This window comes from Nomascus leucogenys, chromosome 14 (genome assembly GCF_006542625.1).
Source record: "Nomascus leucogenys isolate Asia chromosome 14, Asia_NLE_v1, whole genome shotgun sequence".
NCBI lineage: Eukaryota > Metazoa > Chordata > Mammalia > Primates > Hylobatidae > Nomascus > Nomascus leucogenys.
Genome location: NC_044394.1, coordinates 55,813,568 through 55,834,302, shown reverse-complemented (window position 1 = coordinate 55,834,302; position 20,735 = coordinate 55,813,568). Strand labels below are relative to the sequence as shown.

Below are 20,735 nucleotides of genomic sequence, written 5' to 3'. Positions count from 1 at the left end.
TGGAGCAAGGGGCCAGGGGCCTGGGCAGGCCACAGAGCCCCACAGCGCCCTCGCTGCCCTATTAATGGGCCAGGAATCTGGAAGCCAGCCACCACATGCCCTCATGCCCAGGGTCTTCCTGCAGGTGGAGCTGAAGAGCCAAGAGGCTCAGAGTCTGCAGCAGCAGCCAGACCACTACCTGTGTACCGCTCTGGGAGCCCCAATCCCACATGAGCTGGGGTGTTGCTGACAAGCAGGGTGGTGAGTAGAGCCCTCAGGTGGGGTGGGCAGTCAGGAGCAGGGGGGGCTTGCACTGTGCTCAGATTCCCACCCCCCTCCCTCTCCCTGAAGATCTTTGTGAGGTGAGCCTCACTGATAGCGTGGAGCCTGCACCAGGAGAGGAGAGGGAGGGTTCTCCCCATGACAACCCCATTGCACAGCAGATCCAGCAGCTGCTTTCTGTAATGCAGGACTCCCCAGGCTTGGGTGGAGAAGCTGTTGGTACAGGAGAGGCGGCAGGAGGAGCAGGAAAGGCTGCATGCCATTGTTTTCGGGCTGCCAAGAACGGGAAGAGACATCTTCTTCGTCTAAGAGCTGGTCAAGAAATTTAAAAAAAAAAAAAAAAAAGGTTAAGGGGTTAATCTCCTACACAATTCATTTACTTCATTTGAAAGTTAGAGCCACTTATGTTTATTTGTGTTTCTAATTGATAGTTTAAATTTATTAGTTTCTAATTTATAGTTTAAATTTATTTGTGTTTCTAATTTATCATTTAAATTTATTTGTAAAAATTAAAGGAGAGTGGGTCTTTCCCTCCTGTTCACTCTGGCATCCTTTAGCATTTTTTTAATTTGATAATTATAGGATGTTAGCATGCATATCGAGTTTGCCCTTATGTGGTGGGAGTTCAAACACACAAAGACCCACTATATGCACACAACTGTTCTTGCTGGTTTGGGATAGGCTGCCATGCTTTTTTAATGTTAGTGCAGCATGTATATTCATTACGGAATTCAGATAAAATTTGCTTATGTTCTGCTGTTATGTTTGATCGAATCCTAATCACAGTGAGCTCTTCATTAGCTCAATATGTGGTTTGCCCTCAAGTGCACAGTTTATTACTTTGTAATATGCCACTGTGAGTACTGACATTTACAGCTGTTTAAAGGTGGAGCACTGGAAACAGCCTTCCCCCTTTTTCTGTGTATTGGGGATGGGAGTAATAACATTTTGGGGGGCTTTTAAAATCTCCCAGAAGAGGAAAGTGGCCTGCTCTGGCAGGTGTGTGCAGGATAGAATGTTTCATTTGTTCTGGTGCCAAGAATGAGCACTGTACTATGGTAGTTCCCTTAGGATTTGTATGTGCTCTGGGCTCATGAAGATATTGCATCATGAGCTGTGGCAGTTGTACTCTTTTTTGATGACCTAAAAAGGGATTATTTCTGAGGAGTGAAAGGCTCCCATCATGACTGTGGATGTGGAAAACCTTTTCTAGCTGAGAGCATTTATATCTACATACATTTTAAAGTCAGAGTTCATGTTCCCTGTTTTAATCACATGACTACATGTCCCAGTACATAAAAGGGCACTGGCTGGCATTCTTCTTAATGTATTTAGTAAAGATCAGAAGAAATCCTTTAAGAGTTTAAATGTCCCTGGAACAGGCATACAGGCTCTAGTCAAGAATGAATTCGAGTGAAGGAAAGGTGTGTGACACCTGGCATTCCTCTATGTTCATGGAGCTTATTTGAGGCTGGAAGATGGATTTTACCATCTAGACCTCTCTGGCTAATACCTAGTCTTCAACCATCTGACATAGGAATTTACTTCTTTTCCTTGAATGGAAAACACTTTAAAAATAATAAGAAACATTATTATAAACTAATATATGTGAGAGTACTTAGTTGAAACAAAAAGGAGTTTTAGTAGACAGTAGTATACTACATTTGAAAATCAAGGAGACGTTTATGCAACTTAAAATGGTTACAAACTGCAGCGCAATCTACTGTTTGTGAATGTCAAAGTGTTATGAGGAAAAGTGTCTATACAATCACAGAGTTATATTTCCTCACAAAGTTCTTTACGAAGATTGAAGTATGTTTTTATACCTCTCGGTTTCAGTTAGAGGCGTATTTTGTGTAACATTTATGTTAATGTGCATGATCAATGAATTATTTCAGTCATATGTTGCCTAAATCATTAACTGGATGATGCTTGGGAAAGAATCAACAGCTAAAGCTTCATGAAGTTCTAATGTCTGTATTCCAAAATACATCATATCATTAGGATGTAGGGAGAGATGTATCTGCGCTCCCTGGGGTGGGCATTTCTAGTTACTAGACCATCTCCATTTTTAGCATTTGGCATCCTCATACTTTTAAAAATATGACATTAATAGGAGATCAATAATACGATTTTACAGATTGAATAAGAAAATTGCCTGCATTCACTGAAAGAGTGCAAATATTGAGCCCTTGTGACTTCAACTGACTCTTCCAAAGTAAGGCAAGCGATTCTCCTGCCTCAACCTCTTGAGTAGGTGGGTCTACAGGCATATGCCACCACGCCCAGCTAGTTTTTTTTTTATTAATTTTTTAAATTTTTTTTATTTTTAGTAGAGATAGGTTTCACCATGTTGGCCAGGATGGTCTCGATCTCCTGACCTCATGATCCGCCCACCTTGGCCTCCCAAAGTGTTGGGATTACAGGCATGACCCACTGCACCTAGCCTGAGATCTACTCATTTCTATAGTATTAAAAAGTCTGGGCAGGGACTGGTGGCTCACGCCTGTAATCCCAGCACTTGGGAGGCCGAGGTGTGTGGATCACTTCAGGTCAGTTCGAGACCAACCTGTCAAACATGCTGAAACCCTGTGTCTACTAAAAATACAAAAATTAGCTGGGAATTGTGGCTCACGACTATAATCCCAGCTACTTGGGAGGCTGAGGCATTAGAATCACTTGAACCCAGGAGGTGGAGGTTGCAGTGAGCCAAGAGAATGCCGCTGCACTCCAGCTTGGGTGACAGAGTGAGACTTTGTCTCAAAAAACAAAGTCTGTCATAAGCTTACCTTAGGTATTCACTTCATTCCCAACCATTCGCATCTCATACGTTTTGCACTAGCAAAACTGAACTGCTCATAAACCCTGCAAATTTCACTCAAGCATCTTACTTTTGCACTCACTGCTCCTTCTGCCAAACACACAATCTTCTGCCCACATCATCCTTCTGCCTCTTTACCTGGAAAAGTTCTACTCACTCTGCCTGCTTACCTTAAATCCTACCACTTTTTTACAGCTTTCATTCCTCACATAAAGTGTCTGGCACATATTTAACATAGTAAATGATCACTATACGCTTCCAGAGGGCATCTAGCACACAGTAGTAGGCAATGAATAAATAATTCAGCAAATAACTAAAATGACAATGATAATAACAAGCTCCTGGGTTTTGTTTGTTTTTTTCTTTTTTGAGACAGGGTCTCACTCTGTTACCCAGACAGGAGTGCAGTGGCATGATCATAGCTCACTGTAGCCTCAAATACCCAGGCTCAAGCAATCCTCCCACCTCAGCCTCCCAAGTAGCTGGAAGTACAGGCACCTGCCACCATGCCCTGCTAATGTTTTATTATTTAAAAAAAAAATTTAGTAGAGATGAGGTCTTGTCATGTTGCCCGGGCTGATCTCAAACTCCTGGGCTCAAGTGATCCTCCCATCTCAGCCTCCCAAAGTACTGAGATTACAGGCATGCGCCACTGTGGCTGGCCCCAATGGTATTTTTAAATGTTTGTATTCTGTAACATTAGAAAAAAAATGCTTAGTATCTAAAAGACATTTGATAATTATTTAAGTGGAAAAGTGAATAAATGATTGCCTTGAAAATTCTGTTGAAAAAACACAGAAATAGAGAAAGCTCTATTCTATGAGCACCTCAAAGACCAAAACTATGTCTATTTAATGTTTGTCTCCCATAACTTGCAGAACCTTAACTTAGAGAAGTTCTTTGATTAATATGTACTAAATTAAAGGTGTCCTCTTACAGTTCAGATTGTCCAATGCATTAGGCGTCACATCTCAGTAGCACAGAAGCATTTTTGTTATTGTGAAACATTTTTGTACTTTTATTATAATTTGTCGAGCCTCAAGTTGGGCTATGTGAATATTTATTATAATAATCTTTTGGCTAATGGTAACAGCATGTCTTGTTCTAACAAAATCACTGTTAACATAACAATTAACCAGCAGGTAGAAGAACACATCTTGTTCTAATGAAGTAAATGAAGCAAATATACTTCATTCGATTTCAAACTAGGGGGAAAGTCAATAATAGTGACACCTTGTTGGTTTATAAGTATGTAACATGACCTGTTCTTCTCAACAAGGAATTGCTTTCCTGACTTCTGCACTCAGAAGGTATCTTTAAAAAATAATTTCCCATTAGTATTAGTGCACACTGGGTATGTTTTGCAGGTTTTTTTTTTTCCTGAGACAGGGTCTCACTCTGTCATCCAGGTTGTGATCACAATCACAGCTCACTACAGCCTTGACTCCCAGGATCAAGTGATCCTCCCATCTCAGCCTCCCAAGTAGCTGGGATTACATGTGTGCACCAAAACACCCAGCTAATTTTTTATTTGTTTTTGTAGAGATGTGCTCTATGTCGCCCAGGTTGGTCTGGAACTTCTGGACACAAGCAATCCTCCCGCCTAGGCCTCCCAATGTGCTGGGACTACAGGTGTGGGCCAGCACAGCTGGCCATTTCACAGTTCTTATTGCCATTTGCTTATGGTGCCAGAAAGGTATTGCTGAGTTTCCACTTTTGAAACTAATTTTTTTTTAGTGACATAAATCACTGTGTGATATAGTTAGCCTTTGAACAACATGGATTTGAACTGCAGGGGTCTACTTATAAGCAGACTTTCTCCCACCTCTACCACCTGAGACAGCGAAGACCAATCTTCCTCTTCCTCCTCCTTAGCCTGCTTAACTTGAAGACTATGATGAAGAGTTATATAATGATCCACTTGCATTTCATGAATAGTAAGCATTATGATTTTCTTAACAGTTTCTCTAGCTTTATTGTAAGAATACAGCATATTAACACATATTCCATACAAACATATCTTAATTGACTGTTTATGTTATCAATAAGGTTGCTGGTCAGCAGTTGGCTATTGCTAGCTACGTTCTTGGGGGGAGTCAAAAGCAACATAGTGAGACCACATCTCTACAAAAACAAATAAAAAATTAGCTGAGTGTTTTGGTGCACATCTGTAATCCCAGCTACTTGGGAGGCTGACATGGGAGGATACACAGATTTTTGACTGCAGAGGGGATCAAGCATCCCTAAATTCCACATTGAAAAGGGTCAACTGTGATTGATATTCATTTACTAAACATAAGTCATTTATTTTAAAAATTAAAATGAAGTTCCAATTTCATAACAAGTCATTCATTATAATGTGACTATAAAGAAAACATACAACTTAAAAATATCTTTTTCTTATTTATACAAAAATATCATATAGATTTTAGGGACCATAATTTTTTTTCAGACCAGATTGTTTGAAAAAAATAAATGACCTGCAGTTAACTTTTTAAATAACTGTGAAATCTAACCTACCAACAAAGAAATGAAGAGAAAAATATACAACTTACACACAGGGATTTTTTTAAACTGTTCTTTCATGATCAAAACTTCCTTACTCTTTTTAGTTATCTATGGTAGGACCACCAAAAATAATTCATTATTGAAAGTCTTACCTGGATCGTTATTTTGAGGAAGACTTTCAGGTGTCTGTTCTGTCTTATATTCAGGAATTAGGTGCCAAATGCTATGGATAAAAATGTATTAAATGAAATTACTATTTTAAAACAAATATATTAAATTTTTAGAGTGTTTCAAACAATATCAGAGTTAACATCAGAACTTTAATTATCCCACATACTTCAGTTTGTGAGTTCTACCAACTTCTCTTTAAGCTTCTAAAGAAGAAAAAAAGATGAAGTACTCACGAATTGAAGGGAGTATAGCTCAGTAAATTAACTCACATTAGCTTGGCATAATGGAAAGTGTCCTAGCTCTATTACCAGCAGCTATTTGTTCTCTGACAAGTTGCTTCTCTTAGGCTCAACGTATTCTTCTAAAAAGCAAGGATTTTACTGCCTTATGTCACTAGGTTGTTAAAGATTTAACGACATAACGTTTTGTAAATGCTCAGAGAAACAGTGAAGGAATGAAATAATTTGTTCTTGAGCTTTATTTGCTGAAACTGTTTTGGAATTGCAAATAAAATCCAATGTGTATTTTTTCAGGGGTTCTCATATTCAAATGTTGCCGTTTTCTGAAATTGTTATCAAGTTCTAGTTTTGTGTATTAGTTGTTCTATTCTTTGTGGCTTATAATTTGGGGCATCACAACTATTTCATAGTTTGTAACTAAGTTTACTTATAAATATATTATTTCATCAAACTAGATAACATCATTGTCCACTATTACTGAGCTCATCAATCACGCCAAGGGCAGAAAGCTAATAGATGTCAAGACCTAGCTTGGACTACTGTTCGATACAGACTTGAACTTGGCAGATCTTTGTTAGAATGATGCTCGATCCCCATGTTCATCTCGAACTGACATGGAAAACAACATTCTACTTTTTTGTTTTCAGTTCCATGAAAGAGATGCAAGTTGACATTCTCTCATTTCTGAGATACATACTAACAATATATTTGCACACAACATCCCACATGTTACACAGCTCCATTCTCACTCCATAGATCACCTTACTACATATTTTTGTAATGAAAAATCACAAATTTAATATTAGGTGACACCCAGTTTGCTTTGACTCACATTTTCTTTGGAGTTAGTCAGCAAATAGTCAAATGAACTAACTTCCAGTGACTGCACAAAATATGGACCACTTCACAAATCTGTGCATCATCTTTATGCAGGGGTCATGCTAATCTTCTCTGCATTTTGTTAAAATTTGAGTATATGTTTCCTGCTGAAGCAAGTACGAAGCTCTCCTTTTATACACAGATACTCGTGAGTCATGGATGAGGCTCAGTTAGCTCTGTTAAATCCAACTTACTTGAGAATCAGAATTCTGGTGATGGCTTCCTGCCACACTCTGGGGAAGGATAATATGGGACCTTCCATGATCTGAGAAAAGGTACCATACTGGATATAAAGGGGCCTCAGCACACAAGACCTGGTAGCAATGAAAAAAGGAAACTCATCTCTTTCTGCAACACTATTTGAACTGAATCCCGAGGGCCTAAAGGATAACTTAACATGAAGGTCTTGGCTAAGTCTAGGCTGAGATTAAAAGCATAACAAAATTTTAAAACAAAATAATTCTTACTTTGATTTTCAAAAATACTTTAAGCCAAAGGAAACTCAGGATTCAGAAGAATAGGTATGGCTCATTTTATTCAATACTTAGATTTATAGAATGCATGTAAATCAGGCATTTCCAATTATTAATATTAGTGTATAAGAGTGTTATACATTTTCAAAAGGCAGTTAAAGGTTACTTTTTCCTATTTTCTACCTTCGGAAATGCTTTTCTTTGAAAGGAGGGAGAAAAAAGCTTCCTTTGAGATGAAGTCCTCATACTCCAATTTTAAATCTCTCAGTTTACTCAGGCTGGGCAGGTAAACATGAAGTTTTTTGTTTTTGTTTTGTTTGTTTGTTTGTTTTGTTTAAGATGGAGTCTCACTCTGTCCCCAGGATGGAGTGCAGTGGCGCAATCTTGGCTCACTGCAACCTCCGCCCCGCCTCCCGGGTTCAAGCGATTCCCCTGCCTCAGCCTCCGGAATAGCTGGGACTACAGGCATGCGCCACCACACCCAGCTAATTTTTGTATTTTTAGTAGAGACGGGGTTTCACCATATTGGCCAGGATGGTCTCCATCTCTTGACCTCATGATCCGCCTGCCTTCACCTCCCAAAGTGCTGGGATTACAGGCGTGAGCCACCACTCCAGGCCAACATTTTGTTGTTTTTTGTTTTTTGTTTTTGAGAGGATGTCTCGTTCTATCACCCAGGCTGGAGTGCAGTGGCGCGATCTTGGCTCACTGCAACCTCCGCCTCCTGGGTCCAAGCGATTCTCCTGCCTCAGCCTCCCAAGTAGCTGGGATTACCGGCGCATACCACTATGCCCAGCTAATTTTTGTATTTTTAGTAGAGACGGGGGTTTCACCACGTTGATACAGGCTGGTCTCGAACTTCTGACCTCGTGATCCGCCTGCCTCAGCCTCCCAAAGTGATGGGATTACAGGCATGAGCCACTGTGCCCCGCCAACATGAAGTTTTTAAGGATGGAAGGAACCTTAGCGATAGTAGAATATGTCTGCTATATAATAGGTATTCAGCTTATGTTTCAATAAATTCTCAATAAATTGAGAAAATGGATAAACACATTTGGGAAGTGCAATTTTTTTTTGGAGTCTGGCTCTGTCGCCCATGCTGGAGTGCAGTGGTGCGATCTCGGCTCACTGCAAGCTCCACCTCCCGGGTTCACGCCATTCTCCTGCCTCGGCCTCCCAAGTAGCTTGGACTACTGGCGCCCGCCACCACGCCCAGCTAATTTTTTGTATTTTTAGTAGAGACGGGGTTTCACCGTGTTAGCCAGGATGGTCTCGATCTCCTGACCTTGTGATCCACCCGCTTCGGCCTCCAAAGTGCTGGGATTACAGGCGTGAGCCACAGCGCCCGGCCGGGAAGTGCAATATATATATATGTATGTGTGTGTGTGTGTATATATATGTGTGTGTATATATATGTGTGTATATATATACGTATATATATATGTGTGTATATGTATACATGTACGTGTATATATATATATAATTATTATTTTTTCTTTTTTGAGACGGAGTCTCGCTCTGTTGCCCAGGCTGGAGTGCAGTGGCGCGATGTCAGCTCACTGCCAGCTCCGCCTCGGGGAAGTGCAATATTTTTCAAGAAAACTCCTGTAAAGTAAAGCAACACTTTTGCAATAGTAATAAGCATTTATATTTTCTCCCATCTCACTAAGAGGCCTGGGCCCGACTCCTCCGAGGTTTCCCCATCCCGGGTGCCATGAAGCCTGTGGGCACCAGAAAGCCGGGGTCCCCAACACGACGGTGCGCCCGCCTCCTTCGCCTGGCCATTACCTCTCCTTCCTATCCCTCTTGTCCACGCCAGGGGTCTCCAGGAGCCAGGACGCGCTCCACCCCAGGGACGGCGCCCGACCGGGCACCTCTGTGGAGCTCGCCGAGATCTTCCAAGAGGACGTCGTGCCAAGGCTAGTCTAAGGCGCCCTCATCGTGCTCGCTGTCGCTGCCATCGCTTTTGCTTAACCAGCTGAAGAAATCCGAGGACCACCGGTCCCCCAGGGAGCTTAAGGACAACTGGTCCTCCTGGTTCCCGACGCTAGGGGTCTTCCTCATGGCGGAGGCTGCGGGCTTCGGAGACCCCTCAGCCCCTCCCCCATTTTCTCCACCCCTGGAGGCCATCAGTAGCGAGCTACTGCCTCGGCCACAACCTCCCAGCAGAAAGTCCCGCGGTTGCCAATCTGTGAAAGGAGCACCGCCAAGCCAGAAATGCCAAACCAAGCGATCACTGCCACTCCAAGCCAAGCGACTACCGCCAAGCCAAGCAACCGCCGCCAAGCCCAGCAACCGCCGCCAAGCCCAGCAACCGCCACCAAGCCAAGCGATCACCGCCAAGCCAAGCGATCACCGCCAAGCCAAGCGACAACCGCCAAGCCAAGCAACAACCGCCAAGCCTCGCGGTTAAGGCCAAGCCAATCCGTTACGCACCTGTGACGTCACTGCACCGGCAGCTCCAGCCTCCCAGAAAAAATTGCTTGGCCTGCAGGTGGCGCTGCAGCTCCGGCGCCGGCCTGGGCTGGCGGGTCCTCCCTGGGAGGTTTCAGGGTGGCGGCGCCTAGCCTGCCTATCACGAGTGACGCCTCACAGCGCCGCCGGCGCACCTGCTCCTCTGCTTGCCCTGTTCAGGGGTGTGGGCCAGTTCCCGCTCCAGTGCCGCCATCGTTTGGCCTCCCCCGGCTTGGCCACCGCAGCGAAGTTGCCCCAGGGTCCGTGCTGCCAGGATGCAAGCCAAGTCGGATGGCTGGATCAGAGCGGCTGTCCGCCCGGCGGGAAGGGCCTGCCCGACGCCGCTGCCCGCCTAGCTTCTACTGGGCCTGCGCCCGGAGCCAGGGACTAGCTCTGGGCATTCCGCAGCTGCTCCTGCCCTGTGCCGAGTTCGAGACCAACATGGTCAACATAGTGAAACCCCGTCTCTACTAATAATACAAAAATTAGTAGGATGTGGTGGCGCGCACCTGTAGACCCAGCTACTTGGGAGTTTGAGGCACGAGAACTGCTTGAACAAGGGAGGCAGAGGTTGTAGTGAGCTGGGTGCCACTGCATTCCAGCCTGGTGACAGTGAGACTCCATCTCAAAAAAAATAAAATAGGCCGGGCGCGGTGGCTCACGCTTGTAATCCCAGCACTTTGGGAGGCCGAGGCGGGCGGATCACGAGGTCAGGAGATCGAGACCACGGTGAAACCCCGTCTCTACTAAAAATACAAAAATTTAGCCGGGCGTGGTGGCGGGCGCATGTAGTCCCAGCTACTCGGAGAGGCTGAGGCAGGAGAATGGCGTGAACCCGGGAGGCGGAGCTTGCAGTGAGCCGAGATCGCGCCACCGCACTCCAGCCTGGGTGACAGAGCGAGACTCCGTCTCAAAAAAAAAATAAAAATAAAAATAAAAAAAATAAATTTACCACACAACCTACTCTTACATATCTGTCCAAAAGAAATGAAAAACATATGTCCAAATAAAAATTTGCAATGAACGTCCAAAACAGCAACATTCATTGTAGCCAAATAACTGAAAACAATCCAAATATCCATTAACTAGTGAATGGATAAACAAAATGTGGTATACTCATCAATGACATACCACTCAGGAACAAGAAGGAATGAACTACTGATACAAGAAACAATATGAACTTCAAAGACAATATTGTTAAGTGGAAAAACTAGATACATAGGACTACGTATTACCCATGAAATTTACAGAAAAGGCCAAAAAAAAAAAGATAATTGCTTGCCTGGGGCTCTGGGTATAACTCCATATTATAAAGATATCAATTCTTCCTAATTTATCTATAGATTCAATGCATTCATAATAAAATATCTCAATAGGCACGTACACATGCACACATCACATTTATATGCAAGTAAAAACTGGTGAGCTAATCCTGAAATGTATATGGAAATTCAAAGAACCAAGAACAGCCAAGGCAATCTTGAGGAAGAAAAAGAAGGGCCTACACTACACTATAAAATATCAAGATTTATTTTAAAGCTACAATATTAAGGCAGTGTAGTATTGGCACATAGATAAACAGGCCAATGAACGAAACTAGAAACCAGAAAAAACCTACACAAACAAGATCTCCTGGTTTACAAAAATGGTGCCAAGGGCCGGGCATGGTGGCTCACACCTGTAATCCCAGCACTTTGGGAGGCAGAGGTGGGTGGACTGCTTGAGGTCAGGAGTTTGAGACCAGCCTGACCAACAGAATGAAACCCCATCTCTACTAAAAGGAAAAAAAAAAAAAAAAACAAAAATCACACGGGCGTGGTGGTGCACGCCTGTAATCCCAGCTACTCAGGAGGCTGAAGCACGAGAATCTCTTGAACATGGGAGGCGGAGGTTGCAGTAAGCCAAGATCACGCCACTGCACTCCAGCCTATCGACAGAGTGAGACTCCATCTCAAAAAAAAAAAGGAGGGCCAACTACAGCAGTGTGAATGACATTTAAAAATAATGCTAGGCTGGGCATGGTGGCTCATGTCTTTAATCTCAGCACTTTGGAAGGCCAAGATGGGCGGATCACTTGAGGTCAGGAGGTTCACGACTAGCCTGGTTAACATGGTGAAACCCTGTCTCTACTAAAAATACAAAAATTAGCTGGGTGTGGTGGCGGGAGCCTGTAATCTCAGCTACTCAGAAGGCTGAGGCAGGAGAATCACTTAAGCCCAGGAGGCAGAGGTTGCAGTGAGCCAAGATCACGCCACAGCACTCCAGTCTAGGCGACAGAGCGAGACTTTGTCTAGAAAAAATAAATAAAAATAAAAATAATGCTAGATCAAACACATATCCATTGTGATAGACAGTGAATTAGCCATGCCTCCTACCTCACTTCATACATAAAAATCAATTCCAGATGTACCACATACCTAAATGAGAAAGGTAAAATAACAAGCTTCTAGAAAATAACATAGATGAGTACTCTCTGATCTTGTAACAGGCGAGGTAAGAAATCTCAAACAGGAAACAAAAAAAAAAACAAGAGTCAGCTGAAAAAACTATATTAAAATTAATAACATTCAACAGAAGATACCAGTTGCTATGGTTTGTCTGCTCCAAAACGCATGTTTAAATTTAATTGCCATTGTAACAATACTAAGAGGTGTGACCTTTAAGAGGTGGTTAGGCCATGAAGGCTTTGCCCTCATAAATAATTATTGCCAAAGTGGATTAGTTATAGAAGGGCTAGTTAGGCCCACTTCTCTTTCTCCCTCCCTCCTTCTTTCTTTCTCTTCTCACTTTCTGCCATAGGATGATACAACAAGAAGGTCCTCATCAGATGCCAGCACCTTGATACTGGATTTCTGAGCCTCCAGAACTGTGAGTCAGGGCCGAATAGAAACAGCTCCAGTCAGCAGCTCCCAGTGAAATCAATGCATTTCCAACTGAGGTACCCAGCTAATCTCACTGGGACTGGTTAGACAGTAGGTGCAGCCCACGGAGGGCGAGCCGAAGCAGGGTGGGGTGACGCCTCATACAGGAAGTGCAAGGGGTCGGGGAACTCCCTCCCCTAGCCAACAGACGCCGTGAGGGACTGTGCTGTGAGGGACAGTGCATTCTGGCCCAGTTACTAGACTTTTCCTATGGTCTTCACAACCCACAGACCAGGAGATTCCCTCAGGTGCCTACACCACGAGGGCCCTGGGTTTCAAGCACAAAACTGGGTGGCTGTTTGGGCAGACACCGAGATAGCTGCAGGAGGTTTTTTTTTTCATACCCCAGTGGCACCTAGAATGCAAGTGAGAACCGTTCACTCCCCTGGAAAGGGGGCTGAAGCCAGGGAGCCAAGTGGTCTAGTTCAGTGGATCCCACCCCCACAGAGCCCAACAAACTAAGATCCACTGGCTTGAAATTCTCACTGCCAGCACAGCAGTCTGAAGTCGACCTGGGATGCTGGAGCTTGGTTGGGGGAGAGGCGTCCGCCATTACTGAGGCTTGAGAAGCCGGTTTTCGCCTCACAATGGGGAAGTTCGAACTGGGCAAAGCCCACTGCAGATCAGCAAAGTCAATGTAACCAGACTGCCTCTCTAGATTCCTCCTCTCTGGGCAGGGCATCTCTGAAAGAAAGGCAGCAGCCCCAGTCAGGGGCTTATAGATAAAACTCCCATCACCCTGGGACAGAGCACCTGGGGGAAGGGGCAGCTGTGGGAGCAGCTCCAGCAGACTTAAACCTTCCTGCCTGTTGGCTCTGAAGAGAGCAGTGGATCTCCCAGCACAGTGTTTGAGCTCTGCTAAGGGACAGGCTGCCTCCTCAAGTGGGTCCCTGACTCCCGTGCCTCCTGACTGGGAGATACCTCCCAGCAGGGATCGACAGAAACCTCATATATGAGAGCTCCAGTTGGCATCTGGCAGATGCCCCTCTGGGACAAAGCTTCCAGAGGAAGGAACAGACAGCAATCTTTGCTGTTCTGCAGCCTCCACTGGCGATACCCAGGTAAATAGGGTCTGGAGTGGACCTCCAGAAAACTCCAGCCGACCTGCAGCAGAGGGGCCTGACTATTAGAAGGAAAACTAACAAATAGAAGGAATAGCATCAACATCAACAAAAAGGATGTCCACTCAGAAACCCCATCTGAAGGTCACCAACATCAAAGACCAAAGGTAGATAAAGCCATGAGATGAGGAAAAACCACCACAAAAAGGCTGAGAATTCCAAAAACCAGAATGACTCTTCTCCTCCAAAGGATCACAACTCCTCGCCAGCAAGGGAACGAAGCTGGACGAAGAATGAGTTTGACGAATTTACAGAAGTAGGCTTCAGAAGGTGGGTAATAACAAACTCCTCTGAGCTAAAGGAGCATGTTCTAACCCAATGCAAGGAAGCTAAGAACCTTGAAAAAAGGTTAGAGGAATTGCTAACTAGAATAACCAGTTTAGAGAAGAACATAAATGACCTGATGGAGCTGAAAAACACAGCACGAGAACTTCATGAAGCATACACAAGTATCAATAGCCAAATCGATCAAGCAGAAGAAAGGATATCAGAGATTGAAGATCAACTTAATGAAATTAAGTGTGAAGACAAGACTACAGAAAAAGAATGAAAAGGAACAGTCTCCAAGAAATATGGGACCATGTGAAAAGACCAAATTTACGTCTGATTGGTGTACCTGAAAGTGACAGGGAGAATGGAACCAAGTTGGAAAACATTCTTCAGGATATTATCCAGGCGAACTTCCCCAACCTGGCAAGACAAACCAACATTCAAATTCAGGAAATACAGAGAGCACTACAAAGACACTCCTCAAGAACAGCAACCCCAAGATACATAATTGTCAGATTTACCAAGGTTGCAATGAAGGAAAAAATGTTAAGGGCAGCGAGAGAGAAAGGTCACATTACCCACAAAGGGAAGCCCATCAGACTAACAGTGGATCTCTTGGCAGAAACCCTACAAGCCAGAAGAGAGTGGGGGCCAATATTCAACATTCTTAAAGAAAAGAATTTTCAATCCAGAATTTCATATCCAGCCAAACTAAGCTTCATAAGTGAAGGAGAAATAAAATACTTTACAGATGAGCAAATGTTGAGAGATTTTGTCACCACCAGGCCTGCCTTACAAGAGCTCCTGAAGGCACCACTAAATATGGAAAGGAAAAACCAGTACCAGCCACTGCAAAAACATACCACATTGTAAAAACCATCGACACTATGAAGAAACTGCACCAACTAACGGGCAAAATAACCAGCTAGCATCATAATGACAGGATCAAATTCACACATAAAAATATTAACCTTAAACGTAAATGGACTAAATGCCCCTATTAAAAGACACGGACTGGGAAACTGCATAAACAGTCAAGACCCATCAGTGTGCTATATTCAGGAGACCCATCTCACATGCAAAGACACAAATAGGCTCAAAATAAAGAGATGGAGGAATATTTACCAAGCAAATGGAAAGCAAAAAAAAAAAAAAAAAAAGGAGAGGTTGCAATCCTAGTCTGTCATAAAACAGACTTTAAAGCAACAAAAATCAAAAAAGACAAAGAAGGGTATTACATAATAGTAAAGGGATCAATGCAATAAGAACAGCTAAGTATCCTAAGTATATATGCAACCAATACAGCAGCACCCAGGTTCATAATTTTTAGAGACCTACAAAGAAACTTAGACTCCCACACAATAATAGTGGGAGACTTTAACACCCCACTGTCAATATTAGCCAGATCAACAAGACAGAAAATTAACAAGGATATTCAGGACTTGCACTCAGCTCTGGACCAAATGGACCTAATAGACATCTACAGAACTCTCCACCCCAAATCAACAGAATATACATTCTTCTCGGCACCACATCGCACTTATTCTAAAATCATCCACCTAATTGGAAGTAAAACACTCCTCAGCAAATGCAAAAGAACAGAAATCATAACAGTCTCTCTCAGACCACAGCACAATCAAATTAGATCTCAGGATTAAGAAACTCACTCAAAACTGCAAAACTACATGCAAACTCAACAACCTGCTCCTGAATGACTACTGGGTAAATAACAAAATTAAGGCAGAAATAAACATGTTCTTGGCCAGGCGCGGTAGCTCACGCCTGTAATCCCAGCACTTTGGGAGGCCAAGGCGGGCAGATCACAAGGTAAGGAGATCGAGATCACCCTGGCTAACACAGTGAAACCCCGTCTCTACTAAAAATACAAAAAATTAGCTGGGCGTGGTGGCAGGTGCCTGTAGTCCCAGCTACTCAAGAGGCTGAGGCAGGAGAATGGCGTGAACCCGGGAGGCAGAGCTTGCAGTGAGCCGAGATCGTGCCACTGCACTCCAGCCTGGGCAACAGAGCGAGACTCCGTCTCAAAAAAAAAAAGTAAAAATAAAAAATAAAGACGTTCTTTGAAACCAATGAGAACAAACACATAATGTACCAGATTCTCTGGGACACAGCTAAAGCAGTGTTTAGAGGGAAATTTATAGCACCAAATGCCCACAGGAGGAAGTGGGAAAGATCTAAAATTGACACCCTAACATCACAATTGAAAGAACTAGAGAAGCAAGAGCAAACAAAATCAAAAGCTAGCAGAAGACAAGAAATAACTAAGATCAGAGCAGAACTGAAGGAGAAAGAGACACAAAAAACCCTTCAAAAAATCAATGAATCCAGGAGCTGGTTTTTTGAAAAGATTAACAAAATAGACCACTAGCCACTAATAAAGAAGAAAAGAGGAGAATCAAATAGACACAATAAAAAATGATAAAGGGGATATCACCACTGATCACACAGAAATACAAACTACCATCAGAGAATACTATAAACACCTCTATGCAAATAAACTAGAAGATCTAGAAGAAATGGATAAATTCCTGGACACATACACCCTCCCAAGACTAAACCAGGAAGAAGTCAAATCCCTGAATAGACCAATAACAAGTTCTGAAATTAAGGCAGTAATTAATAGCCTACCAACCAAAAAAAGCCCAGGACCAGACGGATTCACAGCCGAATTCTACCATAGGTGCAAAGAGGAGCTGTTACCATTCCTTCTGACACTACCCCAAACAATAGAAAAAGAGGGACTCCTCCCTAACTCATTTTACGAGGCCAGCATTATCCTGATTCCAAAACCTGGCAGAGACACAACCAAAAAAGAAAATTTCAAGCCAATATCCCTGATGAACATCGATGCAAAAATCTTCAATAAAATACTGGCAAACCGAATCCAACAGCACATCAAAAAGCTTATCCACCATGATCAAATCAGCTTCATCACTGGGATGCAAGGCTGGTTCAACATATGCAAATCAATAAATGTAATCCATCACATAAATAGGACCAATGACAAAAACCACGATTATCTCAATAGATGCAGAAAAGGCCTTCAATAAAATTCAACGGCCCTTCATGCTAAAAATTCTCAATAAACTAGGTACTGATGGAATGTATCTCAAAATAGTAAGAGCTATTTATGATAAATACATAGCCAATCTCATACTGAAAGGGCAAAAGTTGGAAGTATTCCCTTTGAAAATCAGCACAAGACAAGATGCCCTCTCTCACCACTCCTATTCAACATAGTATTGTAAGTTCTGGCCAGGGCGATCAGGCAAGAGAAAGAAATAAAGGGTATTCAAATAGGAAGAGAAGAAGTCAAATTGTCTCTGTATGCAGATGACATGATTGTATATTTAGAAAACCCCATCGTCTCAGCCCAAAATCTCCTTAAGCTGATAAGCAACTTCAGCAGTCTCAGGACACAAACATCAGTGCGCAAAAATCACAAGCATTACTGTACACCAATAATAGATAAACAGCCAAATCATAAGTGAATTCCCATTCACAATTGCTACAAAGAGAATAAAATACCTAGGAATGCAACTTATAAGGAATCTGAGGGACCTCTTCGAGGAGAACTATAAACCACTGCTCAAGAAAATCAGAGAGGACACAAACAAATGGAAAAACAGTCCATGCTCATGGATAGGAGGAATCAATATAGTGAAAATGGCCATACTACCCAAAGTAATTTATAGGTTCAATGCTATCCCCATCAAGCTACCATTGACTTTCTTCACAGAATTAGAAAAAACTACTTTAAATTTCATATGGAACCAAAAAAGAACCCACATAGCCAAGACAGTCCTAAGCAAAAAGAACAAAGCTGGAGGCATCATGCTACCTAACTTCAAACTATACTACAAGGCCACAGTAACCAAAACAGCATGGTCCTGGTATCAAAACAGATACATAAACCAATGGAACAGACCAGAGGCCTCAGAAATAACACCACATATCTACAACCATCTGATCTTTGACAAACCTGACAAAAACAAGAAATGGGGAAAGGATTTCCTATTTATTAAATGGTGTTGGGAAAACTGGCTAGCCATATGCAGAAAAATGAAACTGGACCCCTTCCTTACATCTTATACAAAAATTAACTCAAGATAGGTTAAAGATTTAAACACAAGACCTGAAACCATAAAAACCCTAGAAGAAAACCTAGGCAATATCATTCAGGACACAGGCATGGGCAAAGACTTCGTGATTAAAACACCAAAAGCAATGGAAACAAAAGCCAAAATTGACAAATGGGATCTAATTAAACTAAAGAGCTTCTGCCCAGCAAAAGAAGCTATCCTAAGAGTGAACAGACAACCTACAGAATGGGAGAAGATGTTTGCAATCTATCCATCTGTCACAGGACTAATATCCAGAATCCACAGGGAACTTAAAGAAATTTACAAGAAAAAAAAACCATCAAAAAGTGGGCAAACAATATGAACAGACACTTCTCAAAAGAAGACATTTATGCGGCCAACAAACATACAAAAAAAAGCTCATCACTGGTTATTAGAGAAATGCAAATCAAAACCACAATGAGATACCATCTCACACCAGTTAGAATGGCAATCACTAAAAAGTCAAGAAACAACAGATGCTGGAGAAGATGTGGAGAAACAGGAATGCTTTTACACTGTTGGTGGGAGTGTAAATTAGTTCAACCATTGTGGAAGACAGTGTGGAAATTCCTCAAGGATCTAGAACCAGAAATACCATTTGACCCAGTATCTCATTACTGGGTATATACCCAAAGGATTATAAATCATTCTACTATAAAGACACATGCACACGTATGTTTATTTCTGCACTGTTCACAATAGCAAAGAATTGGAACCCACCCAAATGCCCATCAATAATAGACCAGATAAAGAAAATGTGCCACATATACACCATGGAATACTATGCAGCCATTAAAAAAAGGATGAGTTCATGTCCTTTGCAGGGACATGGATGAAGCTGGAAACCATTATTCTTAGCAAACTAACACAGGAACAGAAAACCAAATACCGCATGTTCTCACTCATAAGTGGGAGCTGAACATGGACACAGGGAGGGGAACGTCACACACCGGGGCCTGTCGGGGGGTTGGGGGCTAGGGGAGGGATAGCATTAGGAGAAATACGTCATGTGGATGACAGGTTGATGGGAGCAGCAAACCACCGTGGCATGTGTACACCTACGTAACAAACCTGCACGTTCTACACATGTATTCCAGAACTTAAAGTATATAAAAAAAGAATTAAAAAAACTCTGTACGAATTTAAAAATAAGTAAATACATATGACATTACACTGTAAAAAAAACTTAAAGTATAATTTTTTAAAAAATCAGATACATAACTGTGAGTCAATAAATTCTCTTCATTATAAATCACCCAATCTCAGGTATTCTCTTACAGCAGCACGAAATGGACAAAGACACAAGTGAAAGTGAAAATGCAAGCCACAGAGTGAAAAAAGATATTTTCAATACATGTATTCAACAAAGAATTAGTATCCAGAATATACAAAGACAAATCAACAGTGAAAAGACAGACAAACCATTTTTTTCATACTTAAAAAAGATCAAAGACTCAACCAGAAACTTCACGTAAGAGGATATCCAAATGGTCAATACACATTAAAAGAGATCTTGGTATCATTAGTCATGAGGGAAAATGCAAATTCAAACTGTACATCTGCCATACCAGAATTGCTAAAATTATAAAAAACTTACAAACCGAGTTTCAGCAAGGATGGAGAGCCATGGGAACTTTCAATCTTGCTAGTGGAAATGTAAACTGGTACAGCCACTTTGAGAAACTTTATCAGCAGTGTCTACTATGATTGCACTTCTAAGGCAACACTCAAAAAATGTGTATACTTGTGTACTAAGAGGCATGTAAAAGAGTATTCACAGTAGAATCACTTGTAATGTCAAAAAACAAAAGTCCAACCACAGTACAATGGATATATAAATTGTGATAAATTCATACAATAATTTTAAAAATCCATTGCTAAATGCAACATGGATCAATCTCACAACACAATGTTGAGCAAATGAAGACAAACAAAAGGGAACGTGCTTTATGAATCAAAAACAATGAAAACGAATCAATGGTAACAATACAGAATAGTGGTTCCTTCTTCAAGAGGTAATAAATGACTGGGAGAGAGCAAGAAAGAGTTTCTCGGGAGGTGGCTATATTCTCTATCTTGACCTGGAAAGAGATTTCACGGATACATACATTTTGTAAAACTTCATCAAGCTTTACACTTTGATGTGTCTTGTTGCATGTGTGTTGCATTTTAACAGTTTACCAAAAGACAAAGAATCAACTATAGCTATATTTATTAACATGGATAAATTTGAAAAATATGATGAGTGAAAAGAGCAAGTCTCAAAATAATACGTACAGCATGATTCTGCTTATATGAAATTCAAAATAAAGAGAGAGATAAATAACTGATTAACACAAAATACAGGACAGTAATTTCCTCTCAAGCAAAGGGAAGAAGAGGCAATCGGAGAAGGGTACCCAGCGGTCTTCTGGAGAACTGTAATTACTATTTATTGGCTAGGTTGAAAGTATAGAAATGTTTATCTTCTAGTGG

The 20,735-nt window shown here is 42.0% G+C and overlaps 1 protein-coding gene and 1 non-coding gene across 2 annotated transcripts in view; both read right to left on the bottom strand.

Moving 5' to 3' along the window:
* Window positions 1–287: 287 nt before the first annotated feature.
* LOC115838269 (centrosomal protein of 112 kDa-like) overlaps window positions 288–20,735 on the bottom strand; it is a 51,401-nt gene continuing 30,953 nt past the window's right edge. Inside the window, exon 5 of the mRNA XM_030827128.1 lies at window positions 288–573. Coding sequence (XP_030682988.1) covers window positions 349–573 — 225 coding nt within the window. The 3' untranslated portion in view covers window positions 288–348. The remainder of the gene's footprint in view (window positions 574–20,735) is intronic.
* Window positions 6,889–6,993, bottom strand: LOC115838534. The gene has a single exon (XR_004033547.1). It is a non-coding gene; the product is annotated as a U6 spliceosomal RNA (small nuclear RNA).